This window comes from Condylura cristata, unplaced genomic scaffold (assembly GCF_000260355.1).
Source record: "Condylura cristata isolate star-nosed mole 26May11 unplaced genomic scaffold, ConCri1.0 scaffold00017, whole genome shotgun sequence".
Classification (NCBI taxonomy): Eukaryota; Metazoa; Chordata; class Mammalia; order Eulipotyphla; family Talpidae; genus Condylura; species Condylura cristata.
In genome coordinates, this window is record NW_004567118.1 from 31259725 (window position 1) to 31278485 (window position 18761).

Here is an 18761-nt window from a genome sequence, read left to right on the forward strand (position 1 = left end):
AAGTTCAACTGCAAATAATCTTCAATCCCTGAATATGAACATACCATGTACATTCACAGTTCAGTGGCTTCCTAAGCATTATTCCCTCCGCCCAGAATGTTCCCCCACCACCCCACGTTCCCCCACCACCAGGAGGACAAGTCTCACTCACCCTGCAAAACCCAGCTCAGCAAGACCTTCTCTGAGCAGCCCTCTCCACGTCCTCCTTACCCAGGCAGAGTTAATCACCTACAGCTTATGCTACCCCACACCTGAATACGCCTGGACCTTTTCACACCTCCTCCATGCTGTAATTTTGTCCTGTTCTGAGTCCCCGCTAGACTCCGACACACTGGGAGTCCTTCCAGGGGTAGAAGGATGTAGAAGAATTCATCAGCACACCACCTGCGCCAGCACAGTGCCCGCCTCACAGGGAGCCAAGTTTGCTCAACTGGGTTCAATTTCCGTTTGGCAGGTAATGGCTCTTCCTTTTCACTCCCCACAGAAAACAAGTGACTGCCTTTCTTTCCTCATTTTTGGAAGCCCTGCCTCCCACACAGCTGCAGTGGACACCCCAGTCCCCGGATGGACGAAGAGAGCCAACTGAGCCAGCCCCAAGACCAGAGCTGCTGGGCCAGCCTGCCTGACGTGTGTCTGCGCCGTGTCTTCTGGTGGCTGGGAGACAGGGACAGGTCCCAGGCAGCCCTCGTCTGCAGGAAGTGGAACCAGATGATGTACTCGGCTGACCTCTGGCGACACCGGACCATCACGTTCAGTGGGAGGCCTTCCAGGGTGCATGCTTCTGAATTCGAGTCAGCGCTCTGGTATGTGAAGAAATTTGGTCGTTATCTGGAGCACCTGGAGATCAAATTCCTGAACCCTTACAATTCTGTCTTGACCAAGAAGTTCCAGGTCACCATCCGGGGCCTCCTCTCGTGTCTGGGCAGGAGCAACAACCGCTTGAAGTCTCTTTCCATCCAGCACCTGGAGCTGGACCGCCTGGTCTGGAGGAATAGCATCCGATGCTCCTTCATCAAGAGCTTGAGCTTCTTCTTAAAGAAAATGGGTAAACATCTGGATTACCTCAACCTCAAAGGGGCCAGACTAACCGTGGAGCAAGGCTGCCATGTCCTCAACTCCCTGAGCTACCTAAGGAACGAGAGTATGGTCTCGGAGCTCAACATCGAGGACTTCTTCAGCCACCACCTCGCTGTCTACAGCAGCCCCCTGTTCACCAAGACCATGGCCACGCTCCGCAACCTGTCATCCCTGACCCTCAACTACAACTGCATCTCGGATGAGCTGCTCGAGAACTTGTGCGAGAACAACGCCAGTACCCTCTGGACCATGAACATCAAATGCCACATCCATGACCCCCACGGGCAGGTCGTCTGGGGCATGTCCTGGGCCAAGCTGGCCAGGCACGCCACCAACCTGAAGGTGAACTTCTTCTTTGAGCGGGTCATGAAGTACGAGCGCTTGACTCGGATCCTCTTGCAGGAGATCCCTTGCAGGAGTATCAGTCTGAGAAGCTGCTATTTTAGTGACCCGGACTGGTCAATGAGGCCCACGCTGCAGGAGCTCCTGCCCACCTTCCGGCACACTCTGCAGGTAGGTGTGACCCGGGGGCTCTTGAAGAACGTTGCTGCTCCAGTTACTGACTCTCCCCCAATTCCCTGCTCTCGCCCAGGCTCGCACATACCCACTCGATTTCAAATTGGGGTTCTAGGGAATATTAGCAAACTAAGGCTCCTCTGGCACTCTAGACGGCAGCCGCTTCTGACACCCTACATGTGGAACACAGGAGTTGTCTGGCTGGCTCTCTACTGAGAAAAGCAGCTCCTGTCTCCCAGGCTCTGTGGTACCTGAGCAGGAGGCTACCTGTACTGGTGAGGAGCAGGTTGGCAGCCTCTTCTGCCTCTCAGCAGCACCCAGAGACCCCAGGCCACAGAGGTCAGCTCCAAGCAGGGGCCCTGTGTGACTCCATAGTTAGATAGATTAGATAGAATGGGCAGAACCAAGCAAACTAAAAACCAAATTTGACCTAAGTCACTGAAGAGCTCAGAGTTGTAGGCTGTTCTCTAACCTGGATAGCATCATTTTGTCCCTCCTAAGGCCTCACAGAAGGTTGTCATGGCTCATGTTAATGGGTATAAGTGCCAGTGTGAAGAGCTCATGGCATGTTTGATACTCACTTAGCCTCGTGGTGGGCAGAGAGTTTCCATTACCATCCTTCCATGCTACTGAAGGACTTGAGATTTAGGGGGCTGTCCAGGGTCCCCCAACCAACCTAGTGCTTGGTGGTATCTGAACACCATATACATTGCCTCCAAGTTTTCGAGACTTGGATGAGAGCACCTTCATGCCCTAAGTTCTTCCTCTGACAACCACACGTCCAATGTCCCTTCTCTAAAGTTCTGGGATTGCCAGCCCCAAAGCCAGGTCACGGCTGCTACAGGTGGTACAGCCAGCCCTGCCTACGCAATCTCCCTCTTTGGTGCTTTTTTCAGAAATTAACGTTTGAGTTCAACAATAACCATGAGTCACTTGACGAGGAACTGCACCTCCTCATCTTATCCTGCAGGAAGTTATTTTACTTCAAAATCTGGGCTTTCCTTGATGTTAAGTTTGTGGAGCGGATCCTGAAGAGTCAGGAGGAAGGACAGTGTGCCCTGCGCACGCTCAAAGTAAGAGCCCTCAGGGCTGGTCCGCGGGGACGGAGCAGGGGCAGCCGGCCCCCAGGGAGCGTGGGGCCAGCCTGGTGCTGCTCAGGAACAGGGCCAGAGATGAGGCTGGGGCTGAGGGAGTCTGACTGTCCGTTGGAAATGAGCAGTTCCACAGATGGGAATTTGGAATTGTCTTCCTTCGTGGCTGGGGTTGGGCTCTTCCTGATCTAGCTAGCAATTATAAGTATACATCATTCAGACTGCTTTCACGACCTGAACGTGTGTGCGCATTTCTCTGTTGGCACAGGTGAGAATTTACACAAACAGATGTGAGACAAATGAAGAGGACAGGACACTCCGGGAAATTTACAGGAAGTACAGAAAGCTCATCGATTCAGAGCTTAACTATTTTGTCATCGCTTACCCCATGATGTAGTAAGCACTGTCCAGAGAAAGAAAGCTAGAGCACTATGAACTTGAAAACCCAGTTCTTGTACTACTCCATGTGGGGCATCTCCAACCTTCACCCATCTTCTTCTCTCTCTCCTTTTTTCCAGTCCCACACCAACGTGGGATGCCCCGCCAAGGCGGGGATGCTGAAGAAGGGACAGCCCCGAGTGACTTTAAAGTCTATTGTTCCCCACTGTCCAAGGTGATTTCTCTGTTGGTCTTTTGGTTTTGTTTTCTGATGCCATCCCTCAGCCAAAGCCACTTAGAGCAGGTTCCTAACTCTGACTCCTCCTAACCTATGCTCCTAGTCCTGCTTACTAACCATGGAGCAAAGAGAACCTCGTTTTCAACTCACTTAACTTTACCAGTTGAGAAATGCTCTACCTAGTGGCTGACCTGTGTCAGCGCCTCTGGGCACTGACATCTGGGCTGAGTTCAGGAACGGGTGTGTGAACGGGCATCTGCCAGGCAGAGCGCTGCCTCCAGTGAGGCAGGGAAATTCCCACTTTCAGAAAGAGCCTGCTCTGAGCTGGAACCCCTCCCACAGAAGGACTCAGCCCTGATTTCTCGGCATGTGGACTCATGTCCTTCAATTTCCCGTCCAGGAAGCCTGGTGTCCAAGCAGCTAGGAATATCCACCCATCCCTCGGGTGTGGGGCTGAGTGATAGGAGCCCACTGACTCACATTCATGGGGAATCTGGAGGCCTGGGGGAATGATTCCAATGCAACACTGAGTGAAAAATAACTATTATTTAGTGCTTGCAAGTGTGTAAAACACATATAAGGATTTCTTCAGAAACACAGAAGAGATACATCTAAAATATCAACAGTCATTTCTGGATGATGGAATTTGTTTTTTCCCTTCTTATGCTTTCTGCTGTGTCAGGATGACCGAATGGTCCAAGGCTCCAGACTCAAGCTCAGCTTCCCTTTTTATGCTTTCCTCTAGCTTTCAAGTTTTCTATAACGATCGTGTGAACATTATAAATGATCACATAGAAATGATCATTTTTATACTCAAGGGAAAGCTAGTGTGTCTTAAATAGGCCATAATTATGAATTCCAAGCCCATGCTATAGAGATGTATTGCTTCTGATCTTTTGATAATATTGCATTGTATGTCAAATTTTTCTAATCGATACAAATTAATAAAATCTCAATACTTTTGACAAGTGTCTTATTTCAGATTTTGTGTGTCTTGCTTTTGTATGCTGTAAGCTCAAAATTTTAGGTCTTTTTCAAAGTTCATATTTCTTCAGTACTTTTCTATTTTCTCACTGCAATGCTCTTGGGTAGATATGGCTCCTGTTTCACTAGCATTCAGGAAAGATGGACATGAAGAGAGAGTGGGCCCTTGCTGTGGGGCCACCCAGGGCTGATGGTGAAGACACCTAAAGGGCCACAGTATGACACGTGACATATGGTCTTTGAAGGGTCAAGCATGGTGAAACCAGATGACCCTTGGAAGCTATCTAGTGGCCCAGGCCCAGGGAGGAGGCCTCTGCTGGAGGAGAGGGGCGATCTTGGCTGAAGTAAGACCAGCTGGGAGACTGATTGCTAGAATGACCTATTCATCATGCTGAAGAGTTCTGGCTAGTTTTCTTTCAACCTGAAACACAATTTAAGATTCTTTCATGGAAAATATGTTAACATAAAGAGCATTAGTATGAACATATTTTCCATCAGGGTAGATTCACATGACCGTTTTGAAGTCTCTTTCCTCTCTGGATTAATGGCAGACAACTGGATCCTCATACCCACTTCTGTAGTGTGTTGCCATATCATACCATACACCACTGGAAAATTCCAGAGAGAATGAGAGAGAAAAAGGCACAGGGCATTTTGGTATTAGTCGTTAAAAGTCTTTGACCTGCTGAAAAAAGTCTCAAGGACCCTCAGATTCTCTGAACCCTCAGATTCTCCCGACCACACAGAGAAGTACTGTCCCAAGGAATAAAACAGGATTAGAAACAGGAGACAGCTGGTGGAAAGTGCAGCACACACAAGGCTTCCAAACCCATGTATTTTTTTTAAGGTTTATTTATTTATGCACTCATAGCTGAGGTACAGGCCAGAGCTGCAGGGGCGGTGAGAGATTCACCAGAGACAGAGTGGGGGCAGAACAGGCAGACCGATGAAGCACACTGCTGAGGGGAACAGCAGGCAATCAGGAGAGGTCTACAGTGCCATGTGGGTCAGCTCTGGGGTGGGGATCGAACTCACACTGAAGTGGCTGCAGCTGGCTTGCAGTGCTGTGTCCTAACCCGTTGAGCACTAGGGAGGGCCCAACCAACATTTTTTTAAACAGGTGTCCTCTGTGACATGAACACATGTCCAGGCAGATGGAGGCAGCCTGCAGGCTCCTCTCTGGGTGACACTCTTCTCAGCGAGGAGCAAGAGGAGAAGACATGGGCTCCACGTGTCCCCAGCTGAGAAACCACATAAAGCACCAGGTTCTTTGGAGAACCACACAGGAGAACAGGCTGCCTCGTATTTATGCCACCCTGGTGCCTGTCTCAGCTGCTGGCTGAGCTGAGGAAGCCCTGGTGAGGGTGGCTGGAGCTAGTTCCTCTGACCTTCCAACTATGAGGGAAAGTAGGACCCTGAAAACCCCGAAGGTGACACTACCTTCCAAAGGGCAATGGTCAACAAGCAGGCAGTTGTTTGTAACTACAGAGCTTTTTTTTTTTTTTTTAAGCTTTATTTATGCATACAAGAACTGGGGTATAGGTCAGAGGTATAGGGGGGTGAGAAGATTCATCAGAGACAGAGTGGGGAGCAGAACAGGCAGACTGACTGAAATACACTGCTGAGGGCAGCAGTGGGGGAAACAGGAGAGGTCTGCTGTGCCGTGTGGGTCACCTCCGTGGCTGGGGATTGAACTCGTGCTACTGTGACTGCCCATAGCTTGATAGTGCTGTCTTTAACCCCTGTGCCACCAGGGAGGTCCCAGGCAGTTGTTTTTGAAAAGAAACTCAGGGGAGAGCCTTGGCTATAGGCTGGAAGGAGTCCTAGGCCTAGGCTCTGGGTCTACTCTGGCCACTAATATGTGTGACCCTGGGTTAGCACCAGTGTTCAGGCCTTCCTTACTGCTATTTGTAAAATGAGAAAAGCTGAACAACATATTGCCATGGTCCTTGAGACACAAATATGCCAGGACAGCCACCTTCCTTGGCTCCAAAGCACCTGGGCTTCCCAGTCAGGGTTTGAAGGTGGAGTAGCCCTAGTCATCTGTCTTAGCAGGATTCTTGCTGAAACTGGACTCTGAGGGTAATTATAATAAGTGTGACAGAAAGATGATCTCACTTATATGTGAAATCTCAAAAAAGTCCTCAAACTCATTGAAGTGATTGGTGGTTTCCAAAAGCAGGGAATGGGGGGGATGAAATGAATACAGGGGATCAAAAGGCATAAACATCCAGTGATACATTAGTCCTGGCAATGCCATGTATAGCTTGCTGAGTATAACTGACAGTACAGCATTGTATAGCAGGAAGTTGCTAAGAGTGGATCTTAAAAATTCTCAACATGAGGAAAAAATGTGCAACTCTTCATGCTGAAGGATATTGACTAGATTTTCTATACCAATCAGCTTGTAATATATATAATCAGTGTGGTGGACACTAAAATGAATGCAATGTTATATGCCAATTATATCCCCAATTTTAAAAGTGGCCATGTTTTTATGCCCCAGCCTTGCTCAGTCAATAGGCTGCCAAGGGGAGGGGTGACCTCCACAGAGGGGGTTCTCTGGAGCTGAGGCAAAAGGAGCTCATAGCTCGAGTCTCTGTGGACACATCTGAAGGGAGCCCCCAATGTTGTGACTAATATTCAATGTTTCCGTTTAGCACAATTAGCACAATTATAAATAAAACTGTTACCAATACTTAAGGTTAGTGAAAAATAAATGTCAAAAAATCCATTTGTGGAAAATCTTTCAATGGATTAAACTACTGAATTCTAGAAGTAAAGCTGATGGTAAATTAAAACACAAACAGCCTCTGTCCTACTTCTTCATTCCTCACAATAGAGTCTCGTTAGTTTGGTGACTCCAGGTTTAGGTAAATTTTTCTTGTTTGGGGGAGCACCTAGTGGCACTTCTTGGTATAGCACATCAGAGTTTTAAAACATGTTTTCTTTTTACCTAAATGGCTGGCTTTATCCTCTTTTAGTAAATAGGAGACAGACTCAAAAGGAAGGCAACTTACTAGACTCAAGTTAGTGGAAGGACCAATGCTACCCTAATCCCCTGCCTCAGAACCCAAGGCTTTTTCTTCCCCTCATGGAAGAATCCACTGCCTGTCCCTGCCGTCCCTGCGCACCCAGCCCACGCCAGACAGCTCATTGAAGTCATCCCTGTTGTTTACTACATGCTAAGTACTGAGTCACACATTTTCCTTTAATCCTCACAACTCTAGAAGGTAGAGACTGTTAGCCCTCTTATTAAGGTGAGAAACCTGAAGTCATCATCAAATCCAACCCAGCTCCACAGACATTCCCTGGTTACTGACTAATGTTGCTTCCCACAGCAAGAAGGTTAATTGCCAGTTGCACTGTAATTCCATTAAAGCCGAGAGGTGTTTGGAAGAATCGATGAAAATTTCCATTCTCCTTTGTTTAGTTTAAAGATGCTGTGTGCATGAGATAGCACTCCAAAGAACCAAGTACTTTGAGTAAAACCGAGAAATATGAATACATCTTTATGGTACTTTTTAAAATGACAGATGTCATTGTTTCAGGAAAATTAATGTATGTCATTAACTGCAACTTGAAAGAAGCAACCTCTTGCAAACACAAAATATTCCTTTTGGGATGGATAATTAACCCTTTAAACATATCACCAAAGCCATTCCAGAGAGGAGGCCCACAGAAATTTTTATTGGCAATTTGAAGCCACAGAATTGCATCAGTTCATTGACTACCACGCATGGTAAGAAATCTGGATGGCCTCCCTGGGTGGTGCTTTGAAAGTTAATCTGATTTCTATTTCTCAACATTTGCAAAAGCAGTTTTTTAAAAACACTGTCGAGACACATAGATACCCACAGACAAAAGCTCAGCTACTCCAGTGGATTGGAAATGTCTTGAGAGCATACATTTTTGCTTTGCTCATTGTGTATCCCCAGTACTTAGAACTGAAAGACTTCAGAGAAGGCTGTTCATATGAGTCCACCTTTGTTTACAGAAAATAATATTTCAGTGTAATAGGTTTTATTTGTCCTGACCCATCTTACTGTGTAATAACAGAAATAGGTCTTTTTTCAATAGTAAGAACACATACTTATGACACTCATACAACTGTGCAATTAATTTAGCCAACTCTAATGTGTAATTTCACACCTTGGGCTGGTAATATGTAGAATTTCAACAGAAAGAAACCTTACAAATCACCCCACCGGCTCCTCTCACCACCTTAATCTCCCATCACGCAGGTACACAAATAAGGCCCAAGGAAGGGAGGGGACTGGCCTTTCACCCAGTATGTGCCTAGCAACTGTCCACCAAAAGCAAGTCTATCCCCCAGACCTCCACACTTTGCCAGCCAAGGCCATTCCCTTCCATCTGTCCCCCGTAAAACCCTTCTAAGTCACAATCTGGCCTTGTCTCTCACCTCCATAACTGTGGCTTATCTTAGACTGAAGAACAAGACCATCTTAGAGGAATGCAGGTACAAGAGGGAATCTCAGAGTTTGTTTTTTTTTTCTTTTTTTAAGATTTTATTTATTCACACAGAACTGGGGTACAGGCCAGAGATGCAGAGAGTGAGAGGATTCACCAGAAACAGAGCAGGGAACAGAACAGGCAGATCTACGAAGTACACTGCTGAGGGGAGCAGTGGGCGGGTCAGGAGAGGTCTGCCGCGCCATGTGGTCACCTCCGGGGCAGGCGGGAATCGAACTCATGCGGAAGTGGCTTAAGCTTCTTGGTGCTGTGCTTTAACCCGCTGCGCCACCAGGGAGGGCCCGGGAATCTCAGAGTTTTTAACTGAAGGATTAGCAGAAAGTGATAATTTGGTGAAACTTCCATCTTTTGGGAACAGGCAGCAGAAACACTGGCAACTCTAAATCGCGCAGCAGTTCAAGGACTGAGATGCAGCTTCATGATTTGACATGGGTGCCCTTCAAGCTATGTTAAGTGAAAGCAGCAGGTTGCTTCTGAGCGAGGGATGGGAGGGTGGCTGTAGGGAGTTCGGACTTGACCGGCCAACACAGACAGGTTCCAGGGATGCCCTGCGGTCCCCAGCCTTGACCACCTGCCCACGGCCCCCAGCGCAGCTCTGGGCCACAGTGGCGGCCCCCTTTCCTAGCCAAGAACAGACACCCAGAAAAGCCACCCTGGCAAGTAGGACCCGGTACCTGCCTGCTGCTTCCTGCAGGGGGCGCAATTCTGGCAGGTCAGGTGGTCTAGGGAACCTGGCAGCCAGGTTTATTTGAGGAGTCGGGAGGTACCAGCACCTGAAGGATCAGGCCTGGGGGTCGCTGACACACCACCCCAGCCTTTGATTGGCTAGACGCTAGGCTCCCGGCCACGCCCTCCCCCACCCCTCCCCACCCTCCCCACCCTCCCCTTCCCCTCCCTACCCTCCCCTACCCCCAGTGTATGGGACAGCTCAGGACCTGTTCTCCAGCTACCCCCTGAAATCTGGTGATGGCCTCTGCCAGAGTGCAGGCCTCTCTCTTTGAGAAACTGGTTGGAATTTGACCTTACATGCCGGGACTCCAGCCACCTCTCTGAGTTCAGCTCCTACAGCTTCCCCTATTCTTCACCCACACTGGCCTTTTCTTCGTTCACTGAAAAGACCAGGCAAGATTGTTTTCCCCAGAGGCTCATGTGATCGCCACCACTGCCTTCAGGTCACTTTTATCTCAGTTCCAGTGTCAGCTCATCAGAAGCCTCCTCCCGCCATCCAGTCTGAAGTGGCCACCGCTGTCACTCACTAACACATTACCCTGTCTATTTCCATCACAGCTCTTCCCCTGAAATGGCTGTTGTTTCTGTGTGCTATCTGCCTCCGGGCTGAGTTCAAGGGCCCCGGGAGCGCTGTCTAACTCACCTCTAAATCTCGGTGCCAGGCACAATCCCTGGCACCGTTGGGTTGGAGCCAGAAAGTGTGAATGAATAAGCAACACTCACACTCTGACAGCCCAGGCCGGTGTGTGAGAGAGGCATGGATACTTGTGCTGAGTGACAGAGAATCGATGGCTTGTGGTGTGCAGGGGGCCTTGCTGTGAGGGTGATTTGCCTTCCCTATGGGAACACAGCCACCCAACTACAGTTAGATGAACAAACAAATCTGCCCCCACTTTAAGGAGGGCTGTGAGAGTCTCCCTAATGTTTTCACTTCTAAAAAGGTTGCCAAGATTCCTGGACGAGCTTTGAGATTCCAAGATCTGGAAGCCCGAGATCCAGAGCTTTGGGAATTCATTAGCCCTGTGACCTCTAACAAGTCAGTCAGCGTTTCTTCCCTTGAGGTCCTATTGGCAAAAACACATTACAAATTATAAAGCTCTGCTGGCAGGGGTGGGAGCCTCTGTGCAGACAGGCAGCCTCTGGGAGCCCTGCCCCCCACCCCCACGCCCCTGCTCCAGATTGCTGCTGGAACGCCTGGTGTTTTTCAGGCCTCTGATTTGGGTAAGATCAGTGGTTTTCTAACTACTCTCTCTGCAGCCTCCTGGGGAATGCTGCTTTGGAAAACTGTGGGCCGGATTCTGCTTTGGCTGAAGGAGATCTCCATCCTTCTTACTAGATCTTGTTCAACACCAGGTTCAGTCCAGAGGGAGGGAGAAGGAAGGTGGAAATAAGAGAAATAAATGAAAATTTTGAATGCGCTGGTGAGCCCCTAGCACCCACGCTGGCTCTTAGACAGAGCTTTTATCAAATCTTATTCTCAACAATAAGGGGTGAATTTTCTCTGTAGTGAGAAGTCTAGAGTTAATTGACTCAGCTTGTGTTGGGGGGCTCCCCGGGGCTGGGATGGGCTTCTCGGTCTTTCTCGGTAGTCTTTGTCTAGAGATGCTGTAACTTCAAACACCTCGGCCCTGCCAAGGCAGGAGGCTGGGGGGTGGGGAACGGTTCTAGTGGTGAAAGTAGCGTTCAGAAGCCCCCGGTCCACTTCTGCTTTTGCCTCCATGGCCAGGCTGTCACGTGACCACCCCTAGCTGCAAGGGAGCTAGGAATGAACTAACTGGAAGGTGGGCCAGGAAGACCCTGGGCATTGGGCATGGCTGCTGGGCGAGGCAGCACAAGTAGAACGCTTTTCCCTCTGCTGTGGGGTACTGAATGGGGTGGCTGTTCAAGAGCAGAGTCAGGTGAGCACAAGGGTCTCAGCTCTTCCCTGACTAGACATCACCCTGGAGTCAAATCAGGTACAACAAGCTACCGCAAATGCAGGTGGTTAGGAACCAACATGCCAGATCAGTTCGCATTACTGATTTCACAATTTCCCCCAACTCTTCAGCATTTGGGAAATCAGTCCCTAATTATGGTTCCCTGACATAAACATGCTGTTTTAGCATTCACCTGGGACTGGGGTTGACGACCTCTTCTTTCCAAACTTACAAAGAACAGAATTTAGGCCGTCACCAGAAACCGACTTCCCAAGATCAAAGTATTAACATTCAGGTCTGATTTGGAAACGTATGCTCCATCTCTATGGCACTGAATCACTAAGTCATTAACTCAGTCCCCAGTTTCTCCATCTAAAAATCTCTCCTTGCTATCAAATGGTGGGGTATGAGGTTTCAGGAGCGTCTGTGCTGGAGCTGGCCTGCTTGGATCCTAATCCTACCTGGGTGATAAACCTCTGAACCTCAGTTACCCCACCTGTAAAAATAGGGATATGACTGTATAAATTCATCATAAGCACTAAGCATGTTAACAGCTGTCACACTGTTGGGATTACCAACGGTAGACCTGATTACGAGGCTATATGACAAATCCGCTTTGGTTTTGATTTGAGATTATAATGTCCTATACAGGGACCCACACCCCTTTCTTGGGAAACAGATTCAGCAGTTGAGACCCCTTGTCTTGTGCACGCTGTGCCACTCCCTGGATTGTCTTGCTCCCTCTCTACCCAGCAAACGTCTATTCCTCCATCGAGATCTCACCCAAGGGTACCGCCATCACCCACCTGTCTCAGCATACTCATCCGGTCAAGCAGCATGGCCCGAGTTACAACTCACTTGGGTGACAGCCACTTGGGTGGGCATCAGCGATCAGTTAGGGGGGTGCCTTATGAGGGTACTTGACTGTCTGGTTGGAAACTCAGAGCCGCAGAAACAGCCTGGAGCTGAGGAAGGGAAGAGTTGCAGGGATTCTTTCTTTCTTCCTCTTGCTACACCAACTTTGTCACTTCTCTAGCTGCAAACTAGTTTTCTGCTTCCTGCCCACATGATAGACAGCAGCTGTCATCCATATGCCAAAGCCTCTATCTCCATCCAAGCGAGCAGCTTGGGTGGGGGGTGTGGGGGGCGGGAATCGCCTAGTCCCAAATCCAGGTTCCTCAGGTGAAGCTCATTGGCTCAGCTTCCATTAACAGCTCTCTTCTGGCCCATCAAGGGGATGGGGAGAAGGAGGTGGGGCCAGTTGGTGCCAATATGGTGATCCCAGCTGAAGGCTCTGGTTGGGGAGGGACAGGCCCCCAGAGGGGAAGTGCACAGCAGAGTTCAGGAGTTTCAATATAAGCAAGAAGTCCCTGCCACCTACCTGAGCCCTGCTCAGGTCCCACTAGAGCCACTCGCTCTTTCTTCAATGTCTGTTAAGCTTCCTAAAGGGGCAAATGATAGTAATAAACTTCTTGGTGTCCAAGTCAAGAAAGGGGGTGCATTGAGGCATCTCACAGAAGGAATGGGTGCTCAACCCTTTGAGTAAATGGACCCAGGGCAGCTAACAGGACTGTAGTCACAAGACTCTGTGTCCCTCCCCAGGACCCTCAAATTCTTGCCAGTGTTTTTGTGTTTGCGCTTTTAAAATCCCAAGTCCTAGCCCTCCATGGTGGCATAACGGGTTAAAGCGTGGCACTATGAAGCTGTCCACAGCCACTGCAGCAGGAGTTCAATCCCCAGCCAGGGAGCTGACCCACATGGCCCAGCAGACCTCTCCTGTCTCAGCTGCTGCTCCCCTCAGCAGTGGACTTCAGTCAGTCTACCTGTTCTGCTCCCCACTCTGTCTCTGGTGACTCTTCTCACCTCCTGCACCTTTGGCTTATACCCCAGTTCTTGTATGCACAAATGAGTGAAAATAAATCTCTGGTGAATCCTCTTACCCCCCACATCTCTGGTCTGTACCCCATCTCTTGTGTGCAAAATAAATAAAATCTTTTTTTTTTTTAATCCCAATTCCCAGGAAACTGCCTCTGAGCTGCTCAACTAGACCAATGAGCAGTGGCCAAGGAGCACTGGTTGTCTCAGATGTGACTGTGGAAAGCATGAGATATGATATAGAGACTGGGGTGCATTTCTCACTGGCTGAGAAGTTAGTTCAAGTGGGCTGAGAACTCTTAGTTGGTGGCCAACAGGCCAACCTTGATTCCGCTCTCTCCCTCGCCCTCTATTGCTAAGGGGTCACGAAGCCACCTCCCTCCCAGGCACGTCTGGACTGTGCTTTCTCTGCTGTCAGGCCTCTTACCTTAGTCTCTGGATAGTGTAGCTAGATGACTGAGTCGGCCTCTGGCCCCAATCTCTGCCCTCGCCCAACAGCACTTGCCAACAAACCCTGTCTTTAGAGCTTCGGGTTCTTGGCACGGACTCCCCACCTTGCTGGTCTGCCTTCCCAGGCTTCTTCCAGACTATGCTAATTCCCATCACATTGCACAGGAGTTCACTGGTGGTTGGTGGCTCATGGTTGTACTCACCTTCGTCCAATTCTCAGCTGAAGTATCGTCCGTCCAGGAATCCCCACAGCTGTTCTCATGGCCACCTGTTCTTGCCTCCATCACAGCATCACTCTGTCGTTGCAGCACCCCTGTCTCCCTGGGGCACCTGCTGCCACATGACAGGTGCTCAGTAAATGAGATGAATGACTTCAAAATCTGGATTCTTTTTAAGCTCTGGTGCTGCTTTCTTGATTTTTCCTCTTAGCTCACAGATCCTTCTTTCAGTCTAGTAGAAACTAACTCTTGTTGAAAATAACAATGCGGGGTACTATTTATTTAGCACTTACTACACCTGGTTCTGAGATGCTTTACATGCATCTCATTTTACCTTCACGACCACTCGGCAAATTATCCACGTTCTTCCTCAGCAAAGAGATGATCAGAGCCGTTAAACTTTCCAAAAGTGACACCCACAGCTCCAGACCAGAGCAGGGGTGTGATCCTCACGCTGTTCATTAGCTGTCTGTCCCACATGTTGGGTTGTGCGTTAGGTAGCTCCCTGCCTGACTCTGGCTCAGACTTCTTAAAAAGTGGTGATCTGAAACTTGACAGCAATCTTTAAAAACGTTAATCTCAGCACGTATCTCCTGCCCTGATGGAAGAAATCTATGTCTAGAGGTATGTTCCTGGAATAAATCTATATTTGCCAACAAGAGACGTTTCCTGATGTACCATTGACCCATCAGAAACCATGAGAGTTTTGCAAAGCTCGTTCCTCTCAGTATGACCTGGAATGGCACGTCCACACCAGAAAAAGACAAAATGAGATGTGCGCAAAATGAGATGAGCCACAGGACAGAGAGGCTGAATAACTCGCCCAAAGTTACAGTCGACAATAGTCAGGATTTGACCCTTTTGTGGTTTTCTGCATCTCACCTGTAAAATGAAACTGGGGACAAGACCAGCCCCGTCTGGGGTTTTGTGAGGATTTAATGGGGCAATACACGGCAGTCACTTTGTGAACTGTGGGCTACAGCACAGGTGACCCACAGATTGTCACTATTATCCTTTATTTGTTCTCTGGGAAGCCCTGAGGCTGAGACAACTCTACATCAGCCTCAGTAGGGCTGAATTATGAAAGAATCAGGGCTGGGCACTCAACGAATGGGAAACTACTTCTAAATGGGCCTGAACAGAACCAAAGCTAGGTCCTAATGCCACCTGGAAGAACACCTGTAATAGGGATGGCCAGAGCAATCACATGGCCAGACACCAATCCAAACGTTTAAATTCTCTGATTTTGAGCATCAATCTGTCTTTGGGTGATAATCCAGGAAAAGAACCAATATAGTCACTGGGCAACATGTCGGCCATCAGCCGAAGGCCGACTGACCTACTATAGCACACGTGGCATGAGCTGGCTCTCACTCTCTCAGGAATACAACCCGGGATTCACTCCTCAGGGGAGGGCACTCCCTCCCTGCGCCACTGCCATAGGCAACAGCAATGTCAGGAGCCACTAAGCCAAGAACCCAACTGTCCTTGTGCTGGTGGATTAAGCGAACAATTACCCAGCCCGTTTCCAGCACCTACTGTCTCCAGCAGACCTTCATTGAGCGAACTCCCTGTCATCCGTGTGCAAGAGTGGACTGTTTGATTGCCTGAGACGTTGCATGTGGAACTTTAAGATTTTGTGATAGTCTGTCTTCAGGTGAATTTTTCTGAGGCCATGACTGATGGTAGCATTTCCCCAGGACTAGAAAGCACAGCAATTGTGTGTGAGCTCTTCAAACCGGAGCGACGGAGGCAAAATGACAGAATCCGCCAACGACAGAATTAACAGCCGGGAGGAGAGAACATCACTCGGCCACTAACGGAGCTATTAGACAGCAAAGGTTTCGCTGGGGGCTATTCTTCTGAATTAAACTACGCCTTCTTCTCCCGGTGGCAGCCAGTACGACAATGGATTGTGTCCACCAGCAAACTTCGAGCCAGGCCCTTCCAGCAAACTTCCGGGGCCCCTCCACACTGGGGTGCTGTGCCCAGGAGCCCAGCCTGTGCGCAGAGCGGCCCTCCCACTGCCCGTGACTCCCCGACTCCGGGCCACAGCCGGCTCCCTTGCCCCTCGCCCCCACCAGATGGGCCAGGTGCTGGGTGGGCCCTTTGTCCAGCCCTGGCCTCTTTGTTTCACCCCAGAGAGGGAGGCCCCTGCCTGTGACAGGGCACTGAGAAATGTTGCGTCCCCTGGTGAGCAAGATGGGCATGATCTGAAGAAAGGTTCCAGCCCTGCTACTGAACTGAAAAGACGTCTTGGCCACCCTCCCCCCAAACCCCAAAATCCTATAATACTGTTTGGCAGACCTGTGCTGATGTGTGGAATTGAACCGTCATGCAGAACCGCAGCAGCAGCAGAATAAGGCCGTGGGGCCCGATCTCAACCAGAACAGACAGCAATCGTCGAGAGCTTGTGAGAGGAGCGCCCTGCACTGCTGTTTCTGACATGGTTTACTGACATCCGAACAGCCCTCCACTAGCAGACGGCATCAGGGCGGAGCCCCCCGGCCCACTCCCCCTGGCTGTCCCCGTCCCGCGGGGGGATGGACTTCCTCATGTGCATGCACAGCACCTCGTCGATGTAGATGGTGTTCTCCTTGACCTGGATCTCCTCCTGCAGGGCGAGCTGCCGGCGATTCAGCCCCTTCAGCTGCACCTGAGCTTGGGCTAATGTTTCCTTTAATCTAGGAGAAAAGGGACAGTACAAAGGAGCCACTTCTCTCTCTGCATCACTTTTCAGGATAAAAAAAAAATCACGTATTCAGTGCAGAAGACAAACTGACGCGTCTTCTAGCCCCCTCTCAAGGCTGAGATTCAAACTAGAGACTAAGGGCCAGATACACAGGACAAATAGCCCAGCCTTTCAAACTGTAGAATTTTTTTCTTATTATTTTTTGTCTATTTACATTATTGTTCATTTTAAAACAGTATTTACTTCTCCCCTCCCCCACCTCACCTGCCCATCACCACCACAGTCCCCCACAACCCCCCACCCCTTCCCATCCCTGTCTGCCCCTCTCCTGTAGGATATCTCTGGTTCATGACTCTGTTTTTGTTGTATTGTGTTGTGTTTTGTTCTGTAATAACAACACATTTTCCCCCTATGTCTTATTTCGTTCTCTTATATTCCTCCTATAAGTGAAACCATTCGATATTTTTCTTTTTCCTTCTGACTTTTTACCTAAACATCTGGATTCGGACTCCTCTGGGAAACATAGGCATTGGCATCCATTTCCCAACTGGCTGGAGTTGGTAGAGGATGACCTCTGGGAGAAGACTCCCCAAACTTGCAGATCTGAGTGTATGCCTGACTTCTCCCACGATGGCACTGCCCAGCCCCTGGTCACCTGCCAGGTTTGGACATCCCAGAGGCCCTCCCCACTGGGAGGCCCTCCCCACTGCAGGCCTACCTTGCAACATTGTTGGTGATCTCGTGAACCTCCTTGATCAGCCTATACTGAGCGATGTCCCGACACAATTCCACATTAGGCCGATGTGTCCTGGTCTCCAGGCGCGTGTGAGCCACCTTGGCAGGTCCTTCTTGGTCAAGAATGGCTTTTTCAAGAACTGTGATATTTTTTTCCTGGGAAGCAATCTCTTCCATGACCTTAACAGAAGAGGATGAGACTAGATGAGGCCAGGTTGTCCTCTTCTACACTCAATGGCAGACACTCTACGAGGATCTGTTGTGAGCATGTAAGTAGGGGGAAGGGACCTCAGATTTCCACCCAAGGAGGGTCCCAGAGTGAGGCTGATCTCTGTCCCCTGAACCAGTGATCACTGGTGGGTCAGGTAACACACCCAGCCTCATAAACAGAATGAGCAGGGCTGACCATTGTTGCCTCATCTCCTGTGAATAGCCTGGAGCTGACTCTCAGCAAAGGCTGGAGGCTGCCTCCTCATCGGGGTACAAAGTGTCATGAGCACAAGGCTGCCTACTTCCTCATGCGCACCCCCACTTGCGTCCCATCCGTCCCAGCAGCCTGAAAAAAGTATGAACAGTTCAGCCTGACTGTTGATGCTTTCTTTGATGGTGGCTTTGTATCCAGAAAAGAGGATACCAGGAGGTTGGATTAATATGTAACTAGCAGGCCCTCCCTGATGATGCAGCGAGCTGAAGCACAGCACTATGAAGCTGGCTGCAGCCGCTGGAGCAGAGTTCCAGCCTGGCCAGCCCTCTCCTGTCCCATCCGCTGCTCCCCTCAGCATTGTGTTTCAGTCCATCTGCCTGTTCTGCTCCCCACTCTGCCTCTGGTGAATCCTCTCACCCTCCCCACCTCTGGCCTATCCCCCAGCTCTTGTTATAAATAAATAAATAAATAAAATTTTAAAAATATATGTAACTAGTTAAAATTTTTTCTTCCTTAAGCTTTTTGGTTTTTGAACTTTGCATCATGGGAATTCCAAATATACTCAAAAGGAGATGATAAAATTAATCACATGTACCATCGTCAATGGAAGCAGTGATCAGCACGTGGCTGATAGGATACATATGCTGACAAGAGACGGTATATGGCATCTAATGCCCCTTCTCCCCATCCTGGACACTAACTGCTCGAAAGCAAATCCCAAACAGTCTGTCATTTCAGTCTCAAATACTTGAGTGTGTACCTCTAAGACATAAGCATCTTTTCTACTTTTTCTTTTTAAAGATTTATTTATTTATTCATATAGAACTGGGGTACAGGCCAGAGATGCGGAGGGTGAAAGCATTCACCAGAGACAGAGCGGGGAGCAGAACAGGCAGACTGACGAAGTCCACTGCTGAGGGGAGCAGCGGGCGGGTCAGGAGAGG

General features: G+C 49.3%; 2 protein-coding genes across 2 annotated transcripts in view; one reads left to right on the top strand and one right to left on the bottom strand.

The window, feature by feature from the left end:
- Positions 1-484: 484 nt before the first annotated feature.
- On the top strand, positions 485-3081 carry FBXO39 (F-box protein 39). The gene is made up of 3 exons (XM_004684750.1): positions 485-1590; positions 2490-2666; positions 2953-3081. The coding sequence occupies exons 1-3, from the start codon at positions 565-567 to the stop codon at positions 3079-3081; spliced, it is 1332 nt and encodes a 443-aa protein (XP_004684807.1). The 5' UTR covers positions 485-564.
- A 13318-nt stretch (positions 3082-16399) lies between these two features.
- TEKT1 (tektin 1) overlaps positions 16400-18761 on the bottom strand; it is a 17747-nt gene continuing 15385 nt past the window's right edge. Inside the window, exons 7-8 of the mRNA XM_004684751.2 lie at positions 17377-17573; positions 16400-16650 (exon numbers count right to left, since the gene is read on the bottom strand). Coding sequence (XP_004684808.1) covers positions 16443-16650; positions 17377-17573 — 405 coding nt within the window. The 3' untranslated portion in view covers positions 16400-16442. The remainder of the gene's footprint in view (positions 16651-17376; positions 17574-18761) is intronic.